Genomic DNA, 27,047 nt, shown 5'->3' on the forward strand with positions numbered 1-27,047 from the left:
AAGACTCAACTGAAGAAAGCTGTAACAAAGGGCTCCAAATGTGGCCTTGGCAATACACACATATAGTACAAACAGGGACACCACCCATGCCCAACATGGCATTGTTAATACTTTAATATTTTTCAGCTGTTGATGGAATCAGCCTCTTTGAGTGCTACCACAGAGTTCGGGAAACCTGACTACCAGTCGGCCTCAGAACCTTAAAACTGAGTTTTAGAGCTGTACCCTCATTAGGAGATAATATCAGGTAACCAAAAAAGTTCGTGCGGTTTTTCCGTATATAATAAAAACACACAAAACGACAAAAGTAAGTACATTTATTCATCAAAATAGTCACCATTAGCATCTAAAACCTTTTCCCAACGTAAAACAAGCTTATTTATTCCACTTTTAAAAAATTCTCGGTCCTTTGAGTCTATAAAAGCTTTCAACTCCATTTCAACCGCGTCCTGGTCTCGGAACTGCTGTCCTTTTAAATGATTTCCCAGGGAAAGGAAAAAATGGAAATCAGTAGGGGAGAGGTCTGGCGAGTATGGTGGATGAGGCAAACTCTCCCAACCAAGGCTTTAGAGCTTGTCCTGAGTCACGCGAGCGGTGTGCGGTCTCGCGTTGTCGTGGAGAAGCAGAACTCCTCTCCTGTGCACCAGTGCAGGCTGCTTTACAAGCAACAGGTCGTGAACTCGTTGCAGCTGTGCTGAGTAGACCAGTCCAGTAATGGTTTGGCCTGTTGGGAGCAGCTCGTAATGCACCACACCAGCTGTAGTCCACCAAATGCAGAGCAAAACCTTCCGCTCGTGGAGATTGGGCTTGGGTGTCTTTGGGATGGGGTCATCGGGGGACAACCAATGGTAGCAACGCTTGGTATTGTTGTACACAATCCATTTTTCGTCGCATGTCAATAAACGATCAAGAAAAGGCTCAACATTGTGGCGTGATAAGAGTGATGTGCAGATCGTAAGCCGTTGCTTCTTGTTGTTGATCGACAATTTGTGCGGAACCCACCGACTCAGCTTCCACGCTTTCCCAATCGCATGCAGATGCAGGCGGATGGTTTCAACACTCACAGCAAACCTCACTGCAAGTTCTTGGCAAGTTTGGCTGGAGTCAGACTCGACAGCGTCCTTCAGTTCCTCCTCATCAACCAACAATGGGCGTCCAGAACGCGGCAGGTCTTCGATGGACTCATCTCCCGAAGAGAATCGCTGAAACCATTTCTGTGCTGTGCGTTCACTTACTGTACCTTCTCCAAATGCTGTGCAGATGTTTTTGGCCGCTTGTATTGCATTCCTTCCAAGTTTGAACTCGTAAAGTAAGCAAGATCGAATAATCGTTGGTTGGGTTGCCATCCTTTCTTTACACAAAACCTTTCCTGTAAGCTCGTTACAAGCCTACACTATATATGCAGCAACTGCGCGTGACACACGCGTTCTATTACGCAACAAAGCTACTTGCCTTGTGCGATGTGGGTGTTGTAAAAAATGCTAAAAACAATTCAATTACCAAAAACCGCACGAACTTTTTTGGTTACCTAATAGAATGAGTTCTTTAGTTATAAAAACAGAGACACAAAACCAATGCATTGAGTCAAGAAGATCCAGCAATCAACATCCTATACTGGAAACAATGTATTAAAAATACATCTGTGCCAGCCTATTGGCTGAAGAAGGGGTGCAAGGCTGGTCAACAGATAGAATCTGTTTACCCCTTAAGTCTTTGCCTAGGAGGCCTTCTACAAGACAGTAGATTACGGATGCATTTAGCATCTACCCAAGATGAGTACTTTTATCGAGACATCATTTCTAGCCTTTACTCAACCAAGAGCCCCAAGGCAGGGGATGTTTTATGTCCGAGTTGGACTCTCATAGCCTTTGCCTAAAACGGAGCATCCTACAAGGCAGCAGGACATGAAGCAGATTGTACTAGGTTACATGTTACCAGTAGCAGGATGGCCTAACCTGACATGGTCCAGCTACAAACCAGTAGCGAATAACCTTACCTGACATATATATATATATATATATATATATATATATATATATATATATATATATATATATATACATATATATATATATATATATATATATATGCATATATATATATATATATATATATATATATATATATATATATATATATATATATATATATATATATATATATATATATATATATATATATACATATACATACACATAAATATCTTTCATGGCTGGCTCTTAAAAATAATTGAGTTAAGTTAAATTTACAAAAAATAGTTATAACTTTTCTTTATATTAAAACAAATTAAAATAGTAAATAAATCAGTTTACGTGAAAATTGTAAACTTCATGTATTCATACGAAATATTATAAAATTGAATATTTTCTTTTCTCCCTTCTGTACAGAGTTATTTGCTTCATCAAATTTGAATATTTTTGCATTTATTTTCTGGAATCGATTAAACGCTGTTATGCAAAAGCAACAGGCAAAGAAACTCGGACATTATTAGCCTCCTGCTTGAAGTATGCACCTTATCGTTTTAAATGGAGGTAAACAAAAATCTTACAACCTCGAAAAAGAAGATGAAGAAGTTAATAAATGTTTTTGACAAAGATAATCTAGATGAAGCTGACAAAGATAATCAAGATGATGATGACTGTGAAGTAGAATGTGATATTTGAGTCTAATGAGTGTAAAAGTAGTTGCGAAAATGAAAATTAAATTACCCCATCACCCCCATTTGTCAAACTTTTTAAGTGTTATCTTTCGAAAACGTAGCATCAGTTCAACGTTGTTTTTTTTTTATGTTGAATCAATGTTGATATTTCAACGCCGGTTTCTTATTTTTAAATCAACGCTCAGGTCAACGTTTGTAAATCAATGTCAGTTCAACGTTAATCTACTGTTGTTAAACCGCTGTTGATATTTCAACGTCGATTTTTTGTTTCCAATTCAACGCCTATATCAACGTCCTTAAATCAACGCATTTTTAAATCAAATTTGTTATAACTTATCCCTATTAAAAACGAATTCGATGTTCAAGCACTTATTATATTTGGGTCAGGATTTTATAAAAAAAGCGAAACCTGGATTTGCTCACTGGAATTAAGTTTCTACCGTTTTTTTAAAGTTGTTCTCCGCGGAGCTTTATTTTGGTATTTTAAGGGCGAAAGTTTTTTCAAAAAATAGTATCGCAAACTTTTTTACAGTTAGGAAAGATTTATTATTGTTATTTTTTTATGGTTGAGATAATTACTTTTTACTTAAGTATAGTCCTTAAAGATATAATTTTATTTAACTTTTTTGTGCGATTATTTTTTTTGTTATTTTGAGTTTTTTTTAGTTCCATTAAAAAAGCTCATCATAAGAAACTGGTTTCCTAAGATAAGATGATCGAGTGTGTTGGAAATAATGCAAATTTGTGTGTTGGAAATTTTTGGTATAAAGATTTTTTTTTAATGAGCTATTCATTAATATTCTTTAAGAGGAAAGATCAAATTATAATAATCTGCAAAAATATAAATATAAATATTATAATATTTCGGTTTTAAAATAACAATAGATTGTTATCATGCTCAATATATGCAACCTTCCCCTATATCAAAAACATTTAAAAAAATTATTTTCTGCAATTTTTCACAAAAACTAGATATTTATTTAAATATGTTAATATTCGTTTGATTTTTTTACACCAAGTTTAGAAAAAGAGTTTTTTGAAACAATAATTTTGTCATACCTGACATAAACATTTTCGCCGTTTAATCGTCTTTTCTTTACATCAGCCAATAATCTTTTTCTTATATCTACAGTTTCAAGGGAGAAGCATATTGAATAAATATATATAGTAAAGTATTATACCTCTTTATTTTAATTTAAAAACCTGATAACAAGTATTAGATTGGTTGTTGATATTAAATAAACTTTTTTTTTTAGATTTCCACGGGTTCTTACACTTTTAAAGACATTGACTAAAAAACCCCAAATTTATCTGTAGTTTGTATTAAGCGTTTATTTATTTATTTATTTTTTTACCCGACCAACCAGAGACACCAGCAATATGCGGTGGCTCTGAACTCAATTAAAGTATTATAATAATAATAGTAAATAATGAATACGAGACGAACTAATGAAAGAAAAATACGAATACACAAGATGAATTAAGGTGCACAGCCAAATATTCAAAATTGTTGAAAACCAAGAAAAAAAGGAAAATTTATATCAATGAAAATGACATAAATTGCGCCTCGTTTTTATCGGAAAATGCTCGTTTTAATGGGTCAATTCAAAATATAATAACTTGAAATATATATTGACATAAAGCATGGTATTTTTTACATATACTCTACACATGTAAGCTAAATATTCTAGATGTGGTGTTGACGATTGGATTTTAAGATTATTAAAATAAATTAAGACAATTTTCTGATTTTTTTTTTTTTTTTTTAGCTTTTATTTAATATATTCAATAATTTTATTTACATTTTTATCTTTATAACTAGTTATTAATAATTACGTCTTCTAAAATTTGTTGCGCACATTTATTAAATGCTTACTTGTAAAAATTGAGTGACAAAAGTTCTGTATTCTGCAATTTATATTTACTTGAGTTAAGTAAAGTTTTATCATTGTTATTAACGGAATTGTTTAATCAGTAAATATTTTCGCGAAAGAATCTATTTAACTAACTTCTATTGCTTTTTTCCAAGTATAGTGTATTATTGCATTTCGAGTTTTTGTATGTTTCGAGTATTGTGTGTTAATTAACTTCTCGAGTATTTCAATTATTGTGTGTTAAATAACTTCTATTGCACTTTTCGAGTATTGTGAGTAATTTTAAACTTAAAAAATATTTTTTAGACATCAGCACCTTAACATCTATCAATTGAGCACCTTAAGATCTATCAATTTTTTAGACACCGGCATCCTTAACATCTATTAATTGATTTTCGTTTTGGATTTCATATCGGATATAGTTTTGGATTTCATATCGGGTTATTATAATTTGTACTAATTCTCAGTTACTTTTGGCTCTTATAAATTAATTCAAATTTTCGATTTATAAAATTAAGATGGTACAACCCCATTCAAATAATTTTCTTTAAAATAATGAAAACAAAAATAAAAAGCCATGACATAAGTTTTAACAAGTATGCTGTTAATTTTCTAAATAAGAAATGTTGATTTCCTAACTTTTTATTTTATAACATAACTTTTTTACTGTTAATCAAAATTAAAATATACATCAAATGAGCTGAATACCAGATTTTTTTGCAGATTTTTAGAAAATATTTGGTGGTGAACCTTAAGTATAAAAAAAAGTATGCATAAATCGTATAGAGTTTTGAGCATATGAAACAACACTTAAGACACATTTTCAATCAAGTTCAGACTATACTGACATAATTTAGTAATATTTAAACCAAAATACAGTACCGGCATCCAACATTCAGTACTGACATCCATCATTCAGTACTAACATTCGACATTCAGTATTGATATCCAACTTTTAGTACTGACATTCGACATTCAGTACTGACATCCGACATTTAGTGCTGGCATCCGACATTCAGTACAGACATCCATTACTATTTCAAAGATCGTAAGTAAAAACATTGTAAGCATAAACTTTTAGAAAAAAGACTCGCAAAACTTAACTCTCTCATATAAATATTATATACAAATACAGTAATAAATTTTGAGTAATATTATATAAAAATTATATACAAATAATTAATATTGCTTAATCATAAATTAATTTTCTCACAATAAATATCGTAGATACGAGTCATTCTAATCCAAACCCTTCGCCGTTTTCAATTGCTATAGTTAGTTTTTTAGCAAGTGTTTTGCGAGCCTTGTACATAGGTAAACAGAGTTGATTAAAACAAGTGTGCGCAACGGGAAGCCTAAAATAAATTTCTATTATTAAAATCATAAAATAAATTTATTAAAATAAAAATATATAAAAAATCAATAAAAAGCACAAATTGTTCAAATTACATTTGAGTCGCGTTCGCACCACTGACTTTTGTCACTTTAAAGTTAATTTCTTTAACACCACCGATGGGAATCCTATCACTTCCAGTGCAAAAAAACAAAAACTTCCTTTGTTGCTTTTGTGTATACGAATATAGGACGTCCCACAAATTCCTTTAAAATAAATAAGCTGTTTGGTATTATGTATGCATGTTGCATGTTACATGTATTGTGAGTGTTGTAATGTATGCATGTATTTACAGAGCTTATTTGTGGTTAAATAAACTAACAAAAAAATTTAAAATACGCAATCTATTTTTAAAAATATATGATGAAATATTTACCTAATTAAAACACAAATAATTAAAAACCTGATAACAGTATCCGAATAGCGATAGCCATCATACTTCGTTACTTTTTCTAAATCACAAATATTAAAATCCGTATCACCAATAACTAAGGTTTCAACTTCGTCTGGACGAAGAAGCTAAATGAAAATCAAAAGTACAAACGTAAATAATAAACTGCTTATGCAAAAAGTAACTAAACGTAAAACACTAAACTTATGCAAAAAGCGGTAATTATCCTGTGAAGAATATCAACGCTATTGGAGATTAAAAAATTAGTTTGCAATAATTCCACTTAAAAAGTTATTCACTAGAGTAAAAAGAAATATCCTAACAAAAGATTTTTGTGTTCTATCAAGTTCAATTAATCAAAAAAAAAATTATTCAAAATGGTTTCCTAGGTGATGCAGGTTAATATCACATTATGCAAATTAAAAAAATTTGATTTGAAAAAATTGATACACCTTTTATATTTATTAATCAACAAAATATTTGGTATAATTTTGATATAACTATAAATATAACTGATATAGATATAACGTTGATATAACTTTTATATTTCCTAGTAAACAAAATGTTTGGTTGGTATATCTTATTTTTCTTAATAAATTGTTTGGTATATATAACTTTTATATTTCTTAATAAAAAATATGTTTGGAAAAAAGGAGTATTACTTATATATATAATATTGTTTTACCCAATCTTAATTACAGTTTATTTTTAAGAAATAGCAAAATACAAATAATTTGTAAACAAAAACAATAACTAAGAAACAAACTATAACTATATTTATAGAAAAATTACAACAATAAAAAATTACCAATAATGCATTAGATGCACACACACTGTGAAATCCATGATAAAAAGAATAAAATTGCTGGTATATGCATTTATTCATAAAATAATCGATATACAAACTCACATACTCTAAAAAAATATCAAAAAAAGTTGGTGATTTGTTATTTGGTAATACATTATCAACAAAAAATAAAAATTGATGAAATACAAAAACTGAGTAACAATTATTATTTAGGTTAAAAGTATGCTTAAATATTAACTTAAAAAATTGGATGAACATGATGAAGTTCAGTACTCTAAACCGCATAGTAATTTATTGAATCAATCAATATCAAAAGATGTAATCAATAATTTAGCTAATCTGATTACCTCTCTCTTGGGTGATGACAAACTACTTTCTTCTAATATATTTTTTGAATCTAATGAATCGATTGGCTGGTTTTAATTTAACGAGTTTGAGTATCTCAAAGTAAACTGAAAATTGAGGTCAGTAGCCGGCGCCTATGTAACTATTTACTATTCTTATTAATAAAAAATATTTAAAGATTCAAAAATTATATTTATTCATGTTTTAACAATAGCAACGAGTTAAGCATTAATATTAACATAATAATAATAACTTGATTGTAAAGATCGGCCTTGTGCAAATACTATTTTATGCATTGTAAAGTCATTCATTCATAAGCATTGTAAAGTCATTCATTCTTTGAAGCTTTGAATAGACTCCAGTGGCTGATGTCTATTTTTTGCCTCATGTATTGCATTCTGGAAAACTTAAAATGAATTAAGCGGATCAGAGTCAAGATTTTTAAGAATACTACGCATGTTAAGTTGTTGTATGACAGAAACCGCATCAATAACCGGATTACGTATGGCTGCAGATTAGCTATGTTTTGATTGTTTTGATAGATTTAATAACAATATGGTATTTTTATACTTCGTTCATGATAAAAGGTCAAAAAAAAAAAAAAGATTTTCAAAATTAATAAATAAAAAACAAAAAAGGGGTCAGTGATGTTAATTTTTTGGCAATATTACACTTACAACGCAGATGCGATTGTTAGAATAATGTCAAAGCAAGACAAAATTAAGACACTGTTACTCAAGTTGAATAAAGGTTTATTTTTCATAAGTAGTATTTTTTGCATAGTGGTTTTATATCATACCATTAAAGTCACCAGCTATATAAAACAGTGATGGATTGTTACCAGAACATTTTGCTACTGTATCTTCAAGGACATACAAGACTAGTTAAATTGATATTATCTGACAAGTTGGTTAATATTTTGATATACAGTATTGTGAAAAATTTAAGAACTACCAAAAAACAAATCATAATTTATTTTTATTTTTCTGATAAAAAAAATAATAATAAATTTTATAAAAAAGACAAAATAAAAAATAATAATAATGACAAAAACTTTTAAACAAGTAAAAAAAATGTATTTAAAGTAATTTATAGGTAATTTTTATTTTAAAAAAATTGTGAAAAAGTTAAGAACCACAGAACAAAAAATGGTAATTTTTACCTAATACCGTGTAATTCTACCATGAATTTTTAAGCACTCATTTATGCGATTTGGCATTGAGTCTATTAAATTCTTTAAAATATATTTAGGAACATTTCCAAGTACTGTTAGTAAAATATTGCACAACTCCTCAAGGCTCTTTGGTTCTCTCTTGGCAACCTCTTTATCAAGCCAACTCCAAAGATTTTCAATGCAATTTAGATCTGGGCTATTTGGTGGCCAAGTTAGATGCTCAATACTTTTGTTTTTGAACCATTCAGAGACAATTTTAGCCCTGTGACATGGTGCATTGTCTTGCTGAAAAATAAACAGAACGCTTAGCTCTAATTTAAACATAGGAAGACCATAATATGTCATGCAGCACCATATTCCAACCGACCTGCTACCTTATTTTGTTCTTTGAACAATACAATCGAGATTATGTTTTTCTGAAGGCTGCCTGCAAATCATAATTCGGTTTTTTCGGTTATCAACCTTGATATTTAACTCATCACTGAACATTACTGTCCTCCATTTTTCTTTAGACTGTTCTTTGACGTTTCGCAACATTCTTTTCACTTTTTTATATGTTATTTGGTAAGTCGCGGTTTTAGAACAGCTTTTTTCCATAACATATTGTTAGCTATTAGTGATGCCGATGCTTGATACCCATTCCCTTCTAAATTCATGGAATGGCATGGTTCGATTTTTTTTGCCAACCTGATTAAAAGGCGATCATTATTGGGTGTTGCCAAATGCGGTTTTCCAGAACAATGGCAATCAACATAAGATTTTGTCTCTTTAAATCTTTTGATGATTGTTAGCAACGAACTATGTGATCGCTTTATTATTTTTCCGATTTCAGAAGCGGTTTTACCTTCCTGGTGAAAATGCACCACTTCTACACGATCTTCATAGGTAATAGTTTTTCTGCTCATTTTTTCAAAAGAAAAAAAAAAAATTTTGTTTGAAATTTAATTCTTTTTTTTTAATACTTTTATTGGTTTTTTGGTAATGACTTAGGTCATTAATAAAATATTTAAATAAAAAAGGTAAAAATAGATTAAAAAAAGACACTTTCGCCACATTTAGCACAAAAAATTTTTTGTGGTTCTTAACTTTTTCACAAAAAAAATATTTAAAAAAATTAACACACAATATTTAATCCTTATTTTTATAGGTTCTATTAATTTTTACAAAAAATGTCTTCTTTTTCATTTATTTAGTATATTCTTTTTTTTTTTTCTTCATAAAAATATGTTTTTAATTTTTTTTTCATAAAAATATGTTTTTAATTTTTTTTTCATAAAAATATGTTTTTAATTTTTTTTTCATAAAAATATGTTTTTAATTTTTTTTTCATAAAAATATGTTTTTAATTTTTTCTTCATAAAAATATGTTTTTAATTTTTTTTTCATAAAAATATGTTTTTAATTTTTTTTTCATAAAAATATGTTTTTAATTTTTTTTTCATAAAAATATGTTTTTAATTTTTTTTTCATAAAAATATGTTCTATTGTTTGAAAAAAAAGATTATTTTATTATCTTTAGAATGAAAATTAATTTTATTTGAAACTTTTTCACAATACTGTATAAACAGTGTTTATACAGTATAAATAGAAATTATTACTAATATTTAAATTTTGCTTATTTGAGCAAATAGTATAAATCATAGAAAGAACTAGAAAGTAAGTTAATTATATATTTATTATATTTCTTTTTACATCTATATCATTGTTATTATTTTGTCATATGAGCCAATTTAAGGTGACATCTATCATAATGAGCAATAATATTGGACTAAATTAATTACTAAATAATTACTAAACACACTATGTACATAATATTTATTTAATGATAAATCAATAAAAAGAATAAAGTATAGTTCTTAAGGTATCAAATACTAATAATATAAAATATTTTTTTAATAACTTTGAATAAACTTTAAGCTTAAATATTTTACATTTTGAAAAAATAATTAAATCTATAGTTTAGTTATGATTTTTACTATTGTTTATTATGTTCAATTAATTCTTTAATTTTTAACTCTAAGCATCTTCAACACTTATTTTATAAGAGAAATTGAAACATTTATTGATGTTAATTTATTTAATGTTAATTATTTGATGTTAATTTATTTAAAAACTTTTCAAATAATAAAGATAAAATAGCAATAGCATACCCTTCTTGTTGTCATTGGTTACAGGTATAGATTCACCATTTGGTTTTAATATTCGTGTCTGTACAACTCCATATTCAGTGAAAGAAACCTAAAACACTTAATGTATTATTTTAAAGATATATATTTGAGACAGATGGAGATATTATTAGCATATTGAGATGATAGAGATAGCATACTATTAATGCTTAAGATAAAGAAAATTCATGAAAATTCAATAACAAACATTTGGAACTCTTTAAAAGCTAAAATGGGGACAAGAAAGCCTAAACAAATGCACTATTATAAAAAATTATGTATGTAAACCTGGAAAGTTTGACATAAATCTTCCTCTACATTTCCTTCATAAAAAAGAAGTTCTTTCAAACCATTTGCCAAATCCTAATACATAAAAGTAAAAGTATTATACATATACATATATATATATATATATATATATATATATATATATATATATATATATATATATATATATATATATATATATACATACATATATATATATGTATATATTAGTAACGTGCTAATACATAAGTTGACAATTAAAGATACTTTTCAAGATGTATTTACCATTTAACTATTGTCACACAGATTACTATGCGAGATATTATTTCAATACACAGTAAGTGTATTGAAATACATTGAAGTACATGGTAAGTAAACATTTTTTATAGGTTACAAAAAACTGAATCTTATTTCAAAATTTAATAGTCATACTTGGAATTACATGAAACTATTAATATAAATTGTATAAAAAATAAAAATGTATGCAAATTAATTGTACTGTATGTATTTAAAATAAATTTATTGTACTGCAAGTACTATTTTTATATATAATAAATTTATCTTATTTATAATAAATTATAATAATTTATAACAAGTTTATTTTGCTGTATATTCTGTTTTTATTTGTGATAAATTAACCATACTTTATTAACTAAATTCATAAAAAATTGAATTAATTACTGGATAAACTTGTTTGAACTCTTCTATATCCATTGGAGCTACTCCAACTAATGCATGTGGATTGTTGTATGGCACCACAGCAGGGCTTAAAAGTTTTTTATACAAACATGGGGGGAAACCAATATTTAGGTTAATACCATTGTACATAGCTAAACCAATGAGCTGTTTTTAAATTAAAGATATTTTTTTCGAAGCCTTTTAACAAAACACAAATATTTAACAGATATACTCATGACTCTACAATATTTAACTATATTTAACAGATATACTCATGACTCTTTTTTTTCATCATTTATATATATATATATATACACACACACACACACACACACATATATATATATATATATATATATATATAAATATATATATATATATATATATATATATATATATATAATATATAATATAATCATTAAAATCATCATTCAAATATAATATATATAATATATATTTTCTCTTAAAAAATTTACACTCTTAAATTAAATTTCAGAAAAAAGATACAACACCACACAAGTTAAATTCTTTATAATTCTCTTTACAGGATGCATTAAACCACCACAATTTAGTTTCAGAGTTATATTTGAACATACCTTAAAAAAATAATTTTTATTTTCAACAAGCTTCTAATAAAAATCTTAAACTTAAATTAAATAAATTGCAAAAAACTTTTTTACCATAATCTTCATTAAATAACTTTTGAATTATGAGAAAAAACCATTCCTTGCTCACACCACCTAAATCAACAGCTGGCTCCCCTTGAAAAATCACACGAAGTTTTTTTCTTAAGTCTCCATGATTTTTTGAAATCTAAAGCACATTAAAAAATAAATAATAACAAATTAAATAAAGGTAAAAGCATCAATGTCAAATAATCAAAGTATCTTTTTTTTGATTATTTGACATTTGAAGCAAAAATGTTCTTTATAAAATTATCAAAACCTTCTATCATTTGGATATTTTATTTGTGCTATTTATAATATTACTATTTATAATATATGTATAATATTTTATCTACATATACTTGAAAAACTTTTTTAAAAACAAAAAAATAAAAAATAAAAAAAACGCCTTAAACACATATAGTATTATAAACATCTGAAACATAGAGTATTATAAACATCTGAAACATAGAGTATTATAAACATCTGAAACATAGAGTATTATAAACATCTGAAACATAGAGTTTATAAACATCTGAAACATAGAGTCTTATAAACATCTGAAACATAGAGTATTATAAACATCTGAAACATAGAGTATTATAAACATCTGAAACATAGAGTCTTATAAACATCTGAAACATAGAGTATTATAAACATCTGAAACATAGAGTATTATAAACATCTGAAACATAGAGTATTATAAACATCTGAAACATATAGTATTATAAACATCTGAAACATTTTTTTGTTTTATTTTAGAACTTTATATTTGACAGACATAAAATCACAAAAATCACAAAAAGCTAAAAAGTAAAACATAACAGAAAAATTAGGTGAGCCGCTTTGACAAGGGAGATTAAAAATAAAGTGAAAATCAGCGCAAAGTATAATTGTTAGAAATTTTTTGGCATTTAGTAAAACATAGGTTGCTTTTAATATTGTGAATTTTATATATATATGTATTATAACAATTATTAATTTACCTCTGAAAGAGAATCTTCCAAAATAAATTTACGGCGGACATTTAGTGTTAAAAACAGCATTCCCATATTTGGACGCTTTTTCTCTCGAACTTTATTTACAAGACTTTGCTAAAATTATATAAACATAATTGAAGAACTTTTTGTTTTAAATATATTGTATTTACCACCTTGTAAAAATGCACTAGCTTTTATCTGTATGCATATACATATAAATGCATACAGATAACATATTTTTCTATGCATATACATATATATGCATAGAAAAACCAACATTAAAAACCAACAAACATAAAATGATAGGAGGTATATGATAAAGAAAAACATAATTGCTTTTGTTTAATCATAATTTATGAAGTGGTGGTAATAAACTTCTCCTCAGAATTGCATTTATTATTACCAGTGTTTCAAAAAGGCTCAGCATTAATACCTAGTTAATCCTGTCAGATAAACATCGTTGCCATTTATGCTTAACCCAGTGATTTACACCTGCTCCATACTTCAGTAAAAAATGACTTCAATACAAACAGCAAAAATCCTAACTTAACCCAAATTTATAACGCACTAATATTTTTGAAGAAATAATATGAAAAATGAGAGATGTGAATTCAATACCAATACTATAAAAAAATGAAAATTAAATTTTTTTTTTATAGTATTGGTATTGAATTCCCTCACTCCCCATACTTTCCTTTCCATACCACAACAAGAATTTTAAAAATCAATGAACATTTATTTCATCACTTTTCTCCACTTTTATTTTTATGGAGTTAATGTGCAAAAAAATATATATATATATACACACACATATACGCATACACACATAATAAGATAAATATATAGAAGGATATATAAATGAAAATTTTAACAAAAATTAATAGAATAATATATAAATCATGATATTATATAATAAAAATTATTATATTCTAATAAAAAATTACAAAGTTTTCGACTACACTACCAATGTGATAAATGCTGACACTTCATCACAAAAACAAGCCCCTAAAACCGGTACCCATCAGATAAATAGATAAGATATAGAAATACATATATAAAATTATAAAAACAACAAAAATACAAAGTTTAACACTGTCGTAGATACCTAGATCGAATGTCGCTAACCAATTAAAAAAACAGAGTTTGAATAAAATATAGCAACAACAACAAAAACAGTAAACAAAACCCTCACAAGACCAAATGTCAAAAACTACATAGAGCGGGCAAAAAGTATATATATATATATATATATATATATATATATATATATATATATATATATATATATATATATATATATATATATATATATATATATATATATATATATATATATATATATGTACAAAAAATGACAACCTAACATATGACAAATATGTATAAAAAATGACAAACTAACATATTCACATAATATACACATATATGCATACATACATATATACATACACATACACACATACCAATGGTTGTCAAGTTAATTACTGAATGTAACAGTACAATAGAGCCAAGTATTACTAGAAACCAGAGTAATAAATATGTATGAAACAAATGACTTTTCACTTTAAAGATTTTGTTTAAATTCATTTAAAAAATGAAACAGTTTACCCGAGCTTCTAGAAGCATCTTCGATTCACTGTCTTTCTGCATGATATATCGCTTCAAACTTAAGCTCAATAAGAAAGGATACTGGCAAAAAGAAAACCCTCTACAAAGAAAAACATTTATGCAACATTTCAAAAAAGTACAAGTTAGTTGTATATTTTTTACTTAAATGAATTATTTTATTTGAATAAGATAAGGTAACAATTAGTCTAAAAAAATCTAAAACAGTCTCAAATTTCTTTTTCTTATAGTTCTTTTAAAGCATTATAATTATTAATTTTTTTTTTAATGAATTAAAATCAAATAAAATACCAACTTTGTTCCCATTTGCCAAGATTGATATTCTTTTAGCAAATCAAGTAATTCCAATCCTCGAATGTAAAATACACTGCGAGGTAATTTAATGTTGGAATTATTTTCATTAGCTGCATCTAATCAAAAACAGTAATAATATATTAAGAACATTTATTATAGTAGTAGCGGTAATAATATTAACAACAATAATAATATTAATAAAAATAATAATAATAATATATTACTAAAAATAACATTAACAATAATAAAAAGTCATAAAAATATATTTAATTATAATAATGATAAGTTTAATCATGCATACTCATCAATGCTAAAACCTTTACAGCATTTGGTATCCACCATGAGCTCATTTCTGACTCAATTATTTCATTGTTAGTAGGAAATAATCTGTAACTTATAAATGAAGTCACTTGGTGAATCGCTATTTTTAATTCTTTAACAGGAAGCCTAAAATAATTCTATTTTTTACTTTTTTTATTAAACTAAAAATTTCAATTAAAATATACATTAAAATTTATGTGGTTTTGGTGTAGCAGTAGACCACTCATTTGGTAAGCAAGAAGTTACCAGTTCAATCCCCACCACGCCCAGGGTAGTACTATGTTCAACTTGTATCTCTGCAAAGCAACCTTAAAGAAATGAGTAGACTCATTAACTTTAGTGGAGGCAAACTCATTGTATGTCATACAAATAACTGCAATAACAAAAAACTGTGTTTAAAAAGAAAATACATAGCTTTGATCTCAATTATAAACACAGCCTTGATCAACTAATCTCAGATATTTATTATGTCTAAGATTAGGTATTGCTTTAAAGATGATGATCATCAATACAAAAAAATTTTTTACAGTTTTTTCAGAAACTTGATAGTTTTATTCTTTTTGATTTTTAGAAAAAAAATATTATTAAATATTAATTAAATAAATATTATCTTAGCCAAATTTAAATATTTTTAGATTATGTTTTAGTTTTATAACTATGTAATTTAAAGTTCGAGTGTAAATAAATTTAAAATAAGGTTCTAAATATAAAAAGCAAAGTGGAAAAAAACCAAACTACTATTTCATTTTCTTTCTTTTCAAAAGTTAATTTTTTATCAATTCAATTATATGAATTCTTCATTACTACCTTCATCTTTCTTAACTTACCACTTTAGCCTTAAGTCACTTTTCTAAATTTTAACTAAAACTTTAAATTTTAAAACACTCAATAAATATAATCCATAGACTACATACGAACTTCAAGAGAATTTCAAAACATTTTATATAAAGGGTAGAGATTAAAAAAAAAAGCAAAATGGTAGAGATTTTAAGAATATTAAGTGATGGAAATTTAGCAGCAATCACACAATGATTAGAGTTCTGGCTCAGAACAAAGTCAGCTCTGGCAAGATATTACATTGGAATGGAAATGAACTTCCTAGTTAAATGATGATCCATGATGCTTTATTATAAAACTGTAAGGACTTCTTGGAACATCTTAATAACTACACAAAAAAATTCAAAACAAAAAGATTTTCGCTTGGTTGTATGTTTGAAACACCATCATCATCATCACCATCACCATCATTATCACCATCATCATCATCATCATCATCATCATCATCATCATCATCATCATCATCATCATCATCATCATCATCATCATCATCATCATCATCATCATCATCATCATCATCATCATCATCATCATCATCATCATTATAATCATCATCATCATCATCATCATCATCATCATCATCATCATCATCATCATCATCATCATCATCATCATCGTCAACAACAACAACAACAACAACAGCAACAACAAAAACAATAACAAAAACAATAAAAAAAACAATAACAATAATTTATAAAATGAAATAAAAGTGATTACTGTTTAAAAAAGTTAATAAACTGGTGGTGATCATTTACTTGAGACATACAAATTTGACGAATTACATGAGAAAATATGACATATGTTTTGCTACCAGCAAACAATGGATTCTAAACAAATATTTTAAAATTAAACAGTTAAAAACATAGTAATCCATCAGTTTAGCAGCGTAAAATAAAACTAAATGCTTTTTTCTAAGCTTGTCACAATTGCGAACATGGGTTGAAACATCTCTAATAAGTATGTCTGGTATGACACACACTTTCACAGATAAAAAAAATTTTTATTTGAGGGTCAGGGTTAGGGTTTAGGGTTAATATTTATGTTAGAACAACCTGACCCTTGCATTAACCCTAATTGGACCAGCCATAGCCCTAAATCTGACCCTACACATGAGCTTCATTATCCTAAACCTTGCACTCACCTTTTTGTTTGTGGAGGGTTACCTTGTTTTAGGTGTATTTGTGAAAAGTGCAAAAAAAGGAAAAAAATAATTTTATTTTATGCTGCTTAATTGAAGGATTAACAAAAAAAAAAATATAAAAACCATTAAAAATAAATAAATTTTTTTTGACCTAATTTTTTGAATCTCATTAATTTATTGATCTTGCTGCCTCTTTCACTAATCTTTAAGTTAACATGATTGCTGATTTCAATATCATTAACTTATTAATATAAAATATGAATTTAGCATTTCTCTCAAATATAGTAGTTTACTTCAGTTTAGATTTGTTTTATTCATTCTAGTTCAGTAAAAATTGTTTCACTTGTGTCATGGTAACACCATAATTTTATAACACCATAATGTAACAGCTCAACCTCATGGTTACATCGTTTTTTGGGGTAGAACAATGATAGCTCACTTGAGCCACAACCGTGGTAGAATTTATGAAAAAAGTGTCTAAAATTCAGTTTAACGTCAGAAACATTAAACTGAATTTTAGAGCTGTAATCTTTTTAGAAGATAAAAAGAGTTGCAATAGCCATTAACAAAAAAGCACAATCACAAAGTGTGGCACACCCTGAAAGTACCACATAGAGTATGGTACTCCCCAATAGTAGCACACTCATCTTGTTTCTTCAATTAGCGGTCAATTTTTTGCCAAGATTTAACACTTTACACAAGTAAGTCGTAGAAGGCATATTTAGTACGCACAATGAAGAAATTAATAAGTTGATAGAAAACAGTTGTTTTCCTTATGTGAAAAAAATTATAATCATTAGCTAGCAATATTATTCATTCTAAAGTTAAAAAAACATTCTTTTAATTGACATCAGTTGTCCTTTAATGTGTTTATTTTATTGTTTTATTTTTTATTTTTATTTTTTATTGTTTAATAACTCTTTATTTATATTTGTCATAAGTTAGTAAAGTTACAAAAATCTTTGCATAGTAAGCATTTTCAAAATTAGTGAAGGTAAATGCCATTTTGAACATTTACCTTCACTAATATCATTTTAATATCAAACAATTTTTGAAATATTTTAATAAACTATTAAAATCCTAAATTTGCTGGTTAAGTACACGGAAAATAACATTAAAAAAATCAAAAATGAAACTTGCAATTAAACCTATCGCTCGTGTCTTATTTGTGTAAAACATAAATAAGGATTATTATATTTGTATAAAGAAATTTTTTTTTAAATACAAATGCCAATGTTTAATTTACAAATACAAAATTTACAAAAACAAGAATTAAATTCTTTTTTTAAATTCACAAAAACAAAAGTTACTAGATGAATTTGTGGTGAACTAATCTCACACTGCCCCTATGTTATTTAATATTATTAAATATTATTGCTTATTTGAAATAATTCTAAAATAGCATATTGCAACAAAAACTCTTTTAAATAATATTCTATTTGACCAAAATTGGAAAGCCAAGCAAGTGGCTTAAATAAAAGCTATCAAGCTATTGGTAATAGGACTTTTAAAATTATCACCAGCAATATACAAACGATGACTAAAGAAAGCACAATACAAATGTAATGTGCCTTAAATATCATATTTAATGCAATATTATATATACACAATAAATTCAAAATTTACAATATAAATTTATCTAATTTATTTATATTAATGAGAAAAATATCATAAAATTGAATGAACAAAAATATGAATATCCATGTAAAACAGTTTAAAATTTTTTTTTAAGTATTTTAAGTTTTTTTTAAGTTTCTTCAATTTAAAAAGTTTCACTATTTAAAAAAGTATGTGGAATAAGTAAACATTAAAATTATTAAAAAAATTTTGTCATAAAAATTTAAGACTATTAAACATATTTTTAACTTTTTATAAAAACTATATTTAAAAACAATGTATGCAATTAAAATAAATAAAAGTACTTATTTATTCAAAGTTTAATTGCAAAAAATTATCTTTCATTCCTATTTTCTACCATTTCACACAAAGGAGCTTAAAATAATTAAAAACTTTTAGAAAGTTGATTAGAATGAAACTTAAGTTGCAAATAATCTTTTATATAATTTTAAATTTTAAAATATATTTTATTCCAACTGAGGATTCTCACCATAGCATAAATAATTTATTTGAAATAAAATTTCGACCAGTAAAAGTTTTTTCAAAACCATGGTACCTCCTACAATTACAATCTAATTTTTGAAAATACTCTATCAATGTCTTTCATAAAAGAGGGGGTTAAATGACCAGGTCATGTGTTTTTGGTGTGCAAGATAGATAACATCCAGAGATTGTGCAAACTTTAAATATCGTAACTCCGTCAACAATCGTAACCATTAGAAACCATTGTAAAAAGGTTTTGTCTAATGCCAAAGCCCATTTTTTTCAGGTTACAAAATCTTGTATTTTATCTTAAAAATAAGGCTCCAGAGACTTCTGGAGAATCTTCAACTGTCTATAATAAGGGCAAACCTGTTATTCCTTCTCTCCTTTATGATTCAGTTTTTGTAACCTCACCAGATGATAAAGCTGAAGTGTTTTCTAATAACTTTTCTCTAATCTCATTTTTTGATTCTACTAGTCACGCTCTACCTGATATAGCCAAGAAACAAGCTAATCTATTGCCTGACCTTCGTATCACTCCAGCTTCTGTATATAAAGTGATTTCCTGCTTAGAATCTTCTATAGATTGTGGTTTGGACAACATACCTGTTATATTCTTGCAGAGGTGTTCTCCTGAGATGTTGTCTATACTATTTAACAAGTGCTTATCAGAGTCTTATTTCTCAGCCTGCTGGAAAGCAGCATCTGTTATTACTATTTTCAAAAATTTTGAAGAATTCTGGAATTAACAAACACTTAATCTCTCATTTTGAATATAATAACATTCTGATCATCAATATTGATTTTGATCTTGTCGTTATAATGCTAAATTTTTTAATGGTAATAAATGATGCATTCGAAAGATGTGGAGAGGTTATGGTTATCTCTAGAGTGGTTAAGGTTAGCTCTCAACATTTCTAAAGACTTTGATAAAGTTTCGCATGCTGGTCTTTTCTTCTTACATTGTACCAACTAACATCTTTAAGACTATTGAATCCTTCTTTACCTATCTAGAAATAGGGAGATTGTTAATTTACATCAACAATCTCTTTAACTCAGATAAAACTATATTTACAAACGGTAATGTAATCGATGAGTCATTTACCCTTTGTCTTCTTAGATTAATTCTTATTTCCAATTGTTTTTGGTAAACATATATCAAATCCATTGCAAAACCAGCATCTGCTAAGCTTGCATCTCTTTATTGTGCTTGCCACTTTCTGATGCTGGATTCTATTCTTTATCTCTATAAATCTTAAATCCATCCTTGTATGGAATACTGTTGCCATATCTAAAGTGGATCTCCAAATGATTACCTCTCTCTTTTAGACAAGGATGCCATTTTGACAAGATGCAAAAATGCGATTTTTGTACCTTGTCTAAAATTTAACCATTGTCACATCATTGTAATGTTGCATCTCTTTCACTTTTCTATAAATACTATAATGGGCACTGCTATAAAGAGCTAGCATCTCTTGTGCCATTTCTTTTTAAATATATTATTTGTATTAGTATAATCATACATACCTGGAGCTTACCTATCTTGAAAAACAAAAATTAATAAAATTGGTCTAAATAGAATAATTCAATTGTTTTTTCTCAGAGAATAGTTTAAACAATACAAATAAATGTTTATATATATTAGTGATGTACCGATTAATCGGCATCGGCTTAATCGGCCACTTTTTGTACAATCGGAATCGGTATCGGCATCGGCCTTTTTTTATTAATTTACCGATATGCATTACCGATGGCATTTTAATACTTTTATCTTGCATTTTGATTATTATTAAATAATAAATAATCTAAACTTTATGCATCGCTTAGAATTTTTAGAAAAATTGTTTATTTTGACTTTGTTTACAGGCAAGTTTATTTATTTGGGTCTAAGTATTTGTTCACCAGTATGGATTACATGAAAAAATTTACCCAATTTAAAGCTCTATGGCTTTATATCTTCAAAACTTTAATAATTAGTTAATTCATCGGTATCGGCATCGGTATCGGCCTTTTCCTATCCATCAGCATCGGTATCGGCCAAAAAAGTGTTATCGGTACATCACTAATATATATGTTTATGCACATTTACAATTAATAATAGTTTCTAAAAATATAACATATTTAATTTTAAATTAAAACCGTTTTAAAGAAAAAAGTTAAAAGTTGTATATATCCATCTTTTTATTTTAAGTGCCCCAAGAAGTCCTTACGGTCTTATCACAGAGCACCACGGAAGAGCATTTAAAAGGATGTTTGCACCTCTTTCCCAACCAATGTCGCAAAACTTGCCCGGAGGTGGGGTTTGAACCACGATCTTACATTTTTGAGGTAAGTGCTCTGCCATTGCACCACAGCTGCTCATAATCACCATCTTTAAGCAGACTTTACAGATAATCTTTAAGGTTACTTAAAACTTTGTAGCCATTCTCTCAAAATAAACTCTCATTTAAAATCATAATAAAAAGGTTCAAAGGCCTGACTCAGATAAAAAACCCAATTTTTTATTTGGAATGGAATGTGACATAAGTTAGAGAAATTCACATGTATGCTTGATAAGATCGTGCACTTTTGGTAACACTTATAAAATAGGGATAACAGATGCCATTTTCCAGCAGGCTGGAAAACAAGACTCTGATAAGCACTTGTTGAATAGTTTTAAAAGTATAGGCAACAGCTCCGAAGAACACTTCTGCAAGACTACAACAGGTATGTTGTCTAGACCACAAGCTGTAGAAGAGTCTAAGCAGGAAATAACTTTTGATACAGAAGCTGGAGTGATACGAATGTAAAGCAATGGATCAACCTATCTGACGGCTATATCAGGTAGAACGCAACTAGTGGAATCAAGAGATGATATTGATAAAAAGTTCTTAGCAAACAATTCAGCTTTGTCTTTAGGAGAGGTAAAAAAGTCTGAACCATACAAGAGAGTTGGAATTACAGATTTGCTGAATGTGGAGAAACTGAGCACTGACTAGGATCAAAACAAGACATAAGTCGAGTAGAGAAGGTAAATGATTCGGGTTGTCTGGAAAGCGAGTTAGAAAGTTGACTACTTGAGTTAGAGATTGGGAAAGGCAAAAGTTGAGGGCTTTAACGCCAGTAGAATCACTGACTCTAGAGCCAAGCCATTCAGTGTGATGAGCATTAAAGTTACAAACAACAACGATATTGGCTGATGGATAAAGAGAGAGGGCTTTGTCAACTTGATCAGAATTAACATCGAAAAGAGTGAAGTCTTGAGATGAAGTAGAGCAATATAGAACAAAGAGAAAGGCAATAGAGTGAATTAGTGCTAAAGGAAAGCAAATAAAAGAATAGTCTGTGGATTCAAACCTAGTCTCCCAACAAATGGGTGAATTCTTACAAACGTAAATGCCCAGGCTAAGCATGTGACTATTGGAGTCTTTACGATTTAAGGAAGATAACCGTCAACACTAAGATCACAAGATGAGAACACCAAACTCAAATTAGTCTCACAAAGAGCAAGTAGGTCTGTTGAACTTTGCAAGAGATAAGACTCAACAGAAGAAAAGTTACTTCGAAGATCATGAATCCTAGTGAATGATAGATTTAGAGAACTTGATGGTGATGAGGATGGTTTTTTGCGTTCTATAGTTTTTGGTACTTTATTCATTTTAAATTTGTTAAAGAACTTGACTCAAAGCAAAGATAGTACTCAGTACACTATTTAATAATCCAAACAATTGCCTCATTACTATTAATAAACTCTTAGCCGTAATAAAGGACTCCAAATTTGGGCTCAACAATGCACATCAAAAGTACGAACGAGGACATTATCCATGCGCAACATGACACTGTTAGTACTCTGATATTTTTCAGCTGGTGATAGAATCCGCCTCTCTGAGTGCTACCACAGAATTCGGAAACCTGACTACCAGCTGGCCTCAGAACCATAAAACTGAGTTTTAGAGCTACACCCTCTTTGGAAGATAATAGAATGAGTTGCCTAGTCATAAAATACATCTGCGACAGCCTAATAGATGAATCGTTTTCTTGCTCTAAAAACTTCATCTTTTCTCTTCCAGTAACTTTCAACTCTTATAGTGGTTGCTTGCAGTTTTGTAGGAAGCAAAGATGTAAAAAATCTTAATGTAAAAAGAAAATTACTTCCAGGTTATCAGTTTTTTATTTCAGATATATAAATATCAAAGTTTTAAGGTTGAAATATTATATAAAGAATAAAAAGTTTGCGCTACCTTTTTCCAGTTTCTCTGTAAAATTTTCTTGAAGTTAGAGTACAAGGTCAGTGTAACCTTTGTCCAATAACAGACCTGCACCTTATTTTCATTGTTCCAGGTGACAATACATTTACTCTTCCCAGCTTGATTTTTCCTCTATCTTCAGATATTGATATAGGAGTAACTGTATTTTTTATTGTTCCAGGTGACAATAACAGACTTGCACTTTATATTTTTTTTGTTTCAGGTGACAATAACTGTTCTATTAAAGTTGGTGAATTAAAATTATTACGTATACATGGTAAAAGTCATGTAGATAAATGTGACGAAAGTCACGCATTCATTTATGGTTTTTAATGACTATTGTAGTTTTATAATTATCATGGGAATTATAACTTTGTATTTATATAGGATTTTATGTAATAGAAGAAAAGGTTGAAAAACGCTCAGATAGTTGTTTTTAATATATATATATATAAATGTATACATGAATGCAACAAGCTATTTCGGCCATTATGCCACCAGTATTTGATGGCAACCACCAACGGTTTATCTGTCAACTGCGAACATATATTGCAGCAATGGATATTGACGAAGCGAAGAAAAATAAAAGCGAAGAAATAAACGAAGAGAACGAAGTAAACAAAGAGAACAAAATAAACGAAGAGAAAGAAATAAACAAAGAGAAAGAAATAAACGAAGAGAAAGAAACAAATGAAGAGAACGAAAGAAACGGAGAGAACGAAAGAAACGGAGAGAACAAAATAAACGAAGAGAAAGAAATAAACAAAGAGAAAGAAATAAACGAAGAGAACCAAGTAAACAAAGAGAAAGAAATAAACGAAGAGAAAGAAATAAACGAAGAGAACGAAATAAACAAAGAGAACGAAATAAACGAAGAGAAAGAAATAAACGAAGAGAACGAAATAAACGAAGACAACGAACAAAAGATAACGCACCGGACAAATAATATAAGAGCCCCACAACAATCAGACTTATGAGTTAATTCACCAAGAGGGCATGTTCTATTAAAGTTGGTGAATTAAAATTATTACGTGATGAAAGTCACGTTTATCTACGTGACTTAAGCTAAGTATCTACGTGACAGATTAAGCTAAGTATCTAGTATCTGTGTGAGATTATTTTTTATTATTTGACATTTTGAATCTGAGCAAACAACTAGTTAAATGTTTTTTTAAATAAAAAAAATTAAAATAAAATGAAAAATAAAAAAGTTTTTAATTAATGCAGTAAATAAAAATTACTGTGCATTAATAAACTTTTTGGTATACCACTAGGAAGTATATTAAGCAGAGGTATTTTGTTTATAATTTAAATCTTTAATGAAAATATAGTTTACCGTAATTGGCCCAAAAATACAAAACTTTACAGTCCAAAAATTTGTAAGGAAAAGGCAGCAGTGTTAGCATTTTATAAAACCTCTTCCATTATAAATGCAACTAGAATTCGTCTGTAAGACTTTTATTTAGTGAAAAAATATTTTACCATTCAAAAGTTATGGCCTTGTAAAGTCATGAGTGTAAATTAGTTGACATGACACAATTACCCAAAGTCTAAGTTAGTCAAAGTTAAGTGATTTCCCTTATAATATCTAAAAGTTAGGTGGAGACAGACTCCTACATATTAGTGACTCTTGTTCTATGAAAAACAAATTTATTAAAAAAAAAGTTTTAGAAAAATGCACTTACTAATAATAAGATTATCAAGGCTTTTATCTGGTCTGTACTTTTCTCTCTAAAAAATCATTTTGTAAACTAATTCTATATTTTGTTTAATAACTGATAACTTTGTGCTAATTAACTATTTATAGTGACTAAATAAAAACATTCAAAAGTATTTGCTCTAAAAATGGTACAAACAAGAAACACATAAATTTAATTAAGTGAAAAATTAATGTGCACATATAAAAATAGTTTATTCAATTTAATTAATTTCTTATATAATTTAACAAATTGTTTATACATTTAGTTGATTATTAAATTATATCAATTAATTATGAATTACAAATAATTATGAATTAAAAAAATGGTTATTAGATTATATCAATCAATTATGAATTACAAATATTTATTGGCATAAAATCTTTAAATGAAATGTATCTAATGACAACTGACCTGCTATTTTCTGTCATCATGCAGTTGATAATAGATCTCAGCACAGCTTTTTTAACACTTTCAGGCTATGTTAAAAAGTTTTGAAGAGTTTATTTTAGAAATTTAAATTTTTAAATTTTGAGTAAAGATAAAAATTGAATAAAAATAACAAAAGATTAAAAAATGAAATAAATAAACTTAAAAAAAAATGAAACAAATAAATCAACTTAAAAAATTTAATCAAACAAACTTCAAACTTATAGATCATTATAGAAACTCTACTTCAAAACAAACAAGTTGAAAATGTACTAAGAAAAGAATTTAAATCAGTTCATAGACTTTTCACTTTGATAAGATTATCAAATATTAAAATGGCAAAATAAGATACAGGATTATCAAACAGGATTCAATTGAGATAAAAAACAGGATACAGAGACCAAACAGGATAAACAGGAGATAAACAGAATTCAATGGAGATTTTTTAAACATCTTTTAATGGCTAAACAACTACTCAAATGTCGATCTTTTCAAAAATGATATAAAAAATCTGCAGCAAACGATCATACTTTTAAACTATAAAAATTATATTCCTATTTGACTTCCCACCCAAAACATTTTTATTTTCTAAGTAGCCAGCAAATAACTGAGTACTCAACAAATAAAACTGAGAAGTCAACAAAAAGAAACAAATTTAGAGATGATGCTGTAAATGCATCATTTTTAAAAAATTCTTAAATAAAAATTTGACATTGGTATACAAAAACAAATAATGGTTTACATTTAACACTAATACAATAAAGTTAAACACATATTCTTTAAGCTTGATAGATTGAAAACCCAATATAATTTTTTTTTTGTTAATGTTATATTAATATACAAAACAAAGCATTCAATTTCATAACATCAACATTAAAGATATAATATCTAATTATAATATAAAATTTAAGATTAAGATAAAATCATTTGATACATATTTTACTAATAACATGATCTTTTAAAAAAAACATTTTAACATA

At 27.6% G+C, this 27,047-nt stretch overlaps 2 protein-coding genes across 4 annotated transcripts in view; both read right to left on the bottom strand.

The window, feature by feature from the left end:
* Positions 1 to 566: 566 nt before the first annotated feature.
* On the bottom strand, positions 567 to 1,346 carry LOC136078849 (histone-lysine N-methyltransferase SETMAR-like). Its single transcript, XM_065794664.1, has one exon. The coding sequence runs from the start codon at positions 1,344 to 1,346 to the stop codon at positions 567 to 569; it is 780 nt and encodes a 259-aa protein (XP_065650736.1).
* A 4,276-nt stretch (positions 1,347 to 5,622) lies between these two features.
* LOC100215190 (probable E3 ubiquitin-protein ligase HECTD2) overlaps positions 5,623 to 27,047 on the bottom strand; it is a 50,032-nt gene continuing 28,607 nt past the window's right edge. For all 3 annotated transcript variants that reach the window (XM_065794017.1, XM_065794015.1, XM_065794016.1), the window contains exons 6-21: positions 26,053 to 26,117; positions 25,627 to 25,672; positions 17,192 to 17,301; positions 15,618 to 15,763; positions 15,318 to 15,432; positions 15,005 to 15,104; positions 13,406 to 13,513; positions 12,435 to 12,567; positions 12,262 to 12,350; positions 11,758 to 11,919; positions 11,098 to 11,172; positions 10,795 to 10,882; positions 7,126 to 7,232; positions 6,330 to 6,445; positions 5,983 to 6,132; positions 5,623 to 5,888 (exon numbers count right to left, since the gene is read on the bottom strand). In XM_065794017.1, coding sequence (XP_065650089.1) covers positions 5,768 to 5,888; positions 5,983 to 6,132; positions 6,330 to 6,445; positions 7,126 to 7,232; positions 10,795 to 10,882; positions 11,098 to 11,172; positions 11,758 to 11,919; positions 12,262 to 12,350; positions 12,435 to 12,567; positions 13,406 to 13,513; positions 15,005 to 15,104; positions 15,318 to 15,432; positions 15,618 to 15,763; positions 17,192 to 17,301; positions 25,627 to 25,672; positions 26,053 to 26,117 — 1,731 coding nt within the window. In that variant the 3' untranslated portion in view covers positions 5,623 to 5,767. The remainder of the gene's footprint in view (positions 5,889 to 5,982; positions 6,133 to 6,329; positions 6,446 to 7,125; positions 7,233 to 10,794; positions 10,883 to 11,097; positions 11,173 to 11,757; positions 11,920 to 12,261; positions 12,351 to 12,434; positions 12,568 to 13,405; positions 13,514 to 15,004; positions 15,105 to 15,317; positions 15,433 to 15,617; positions 15,764 to 17,191; positions 17,302 to 25,626; positions 25,673 to 26,052; positions 26,118 to 27,047) is intronic.

This window comes from Hydra vulgaris, chromosome 03 (genome assembly GCF_038396675.1).
Source record: "Hydra vulgaris chromosome 03, alternate assembly HydraT2T_AEP".
Taxonomy (NCBI): domain Eukaryota; kingdom Metazoa; phylum Cnidaria; class Hydrozoa; order Anthoathecata; family Hydridae; genus Hydra; species Hydra vulgaris.

What these genes read in the sequence shown, in the direction of transcription:
- LOC136078849 (XM_065794664.1), bottom strand. Translation starts at nt 1,346, where the DNA reads ATGGCAACCCAACCAACGATTATTCGATCTTGCTTACTTTACGAGTTC.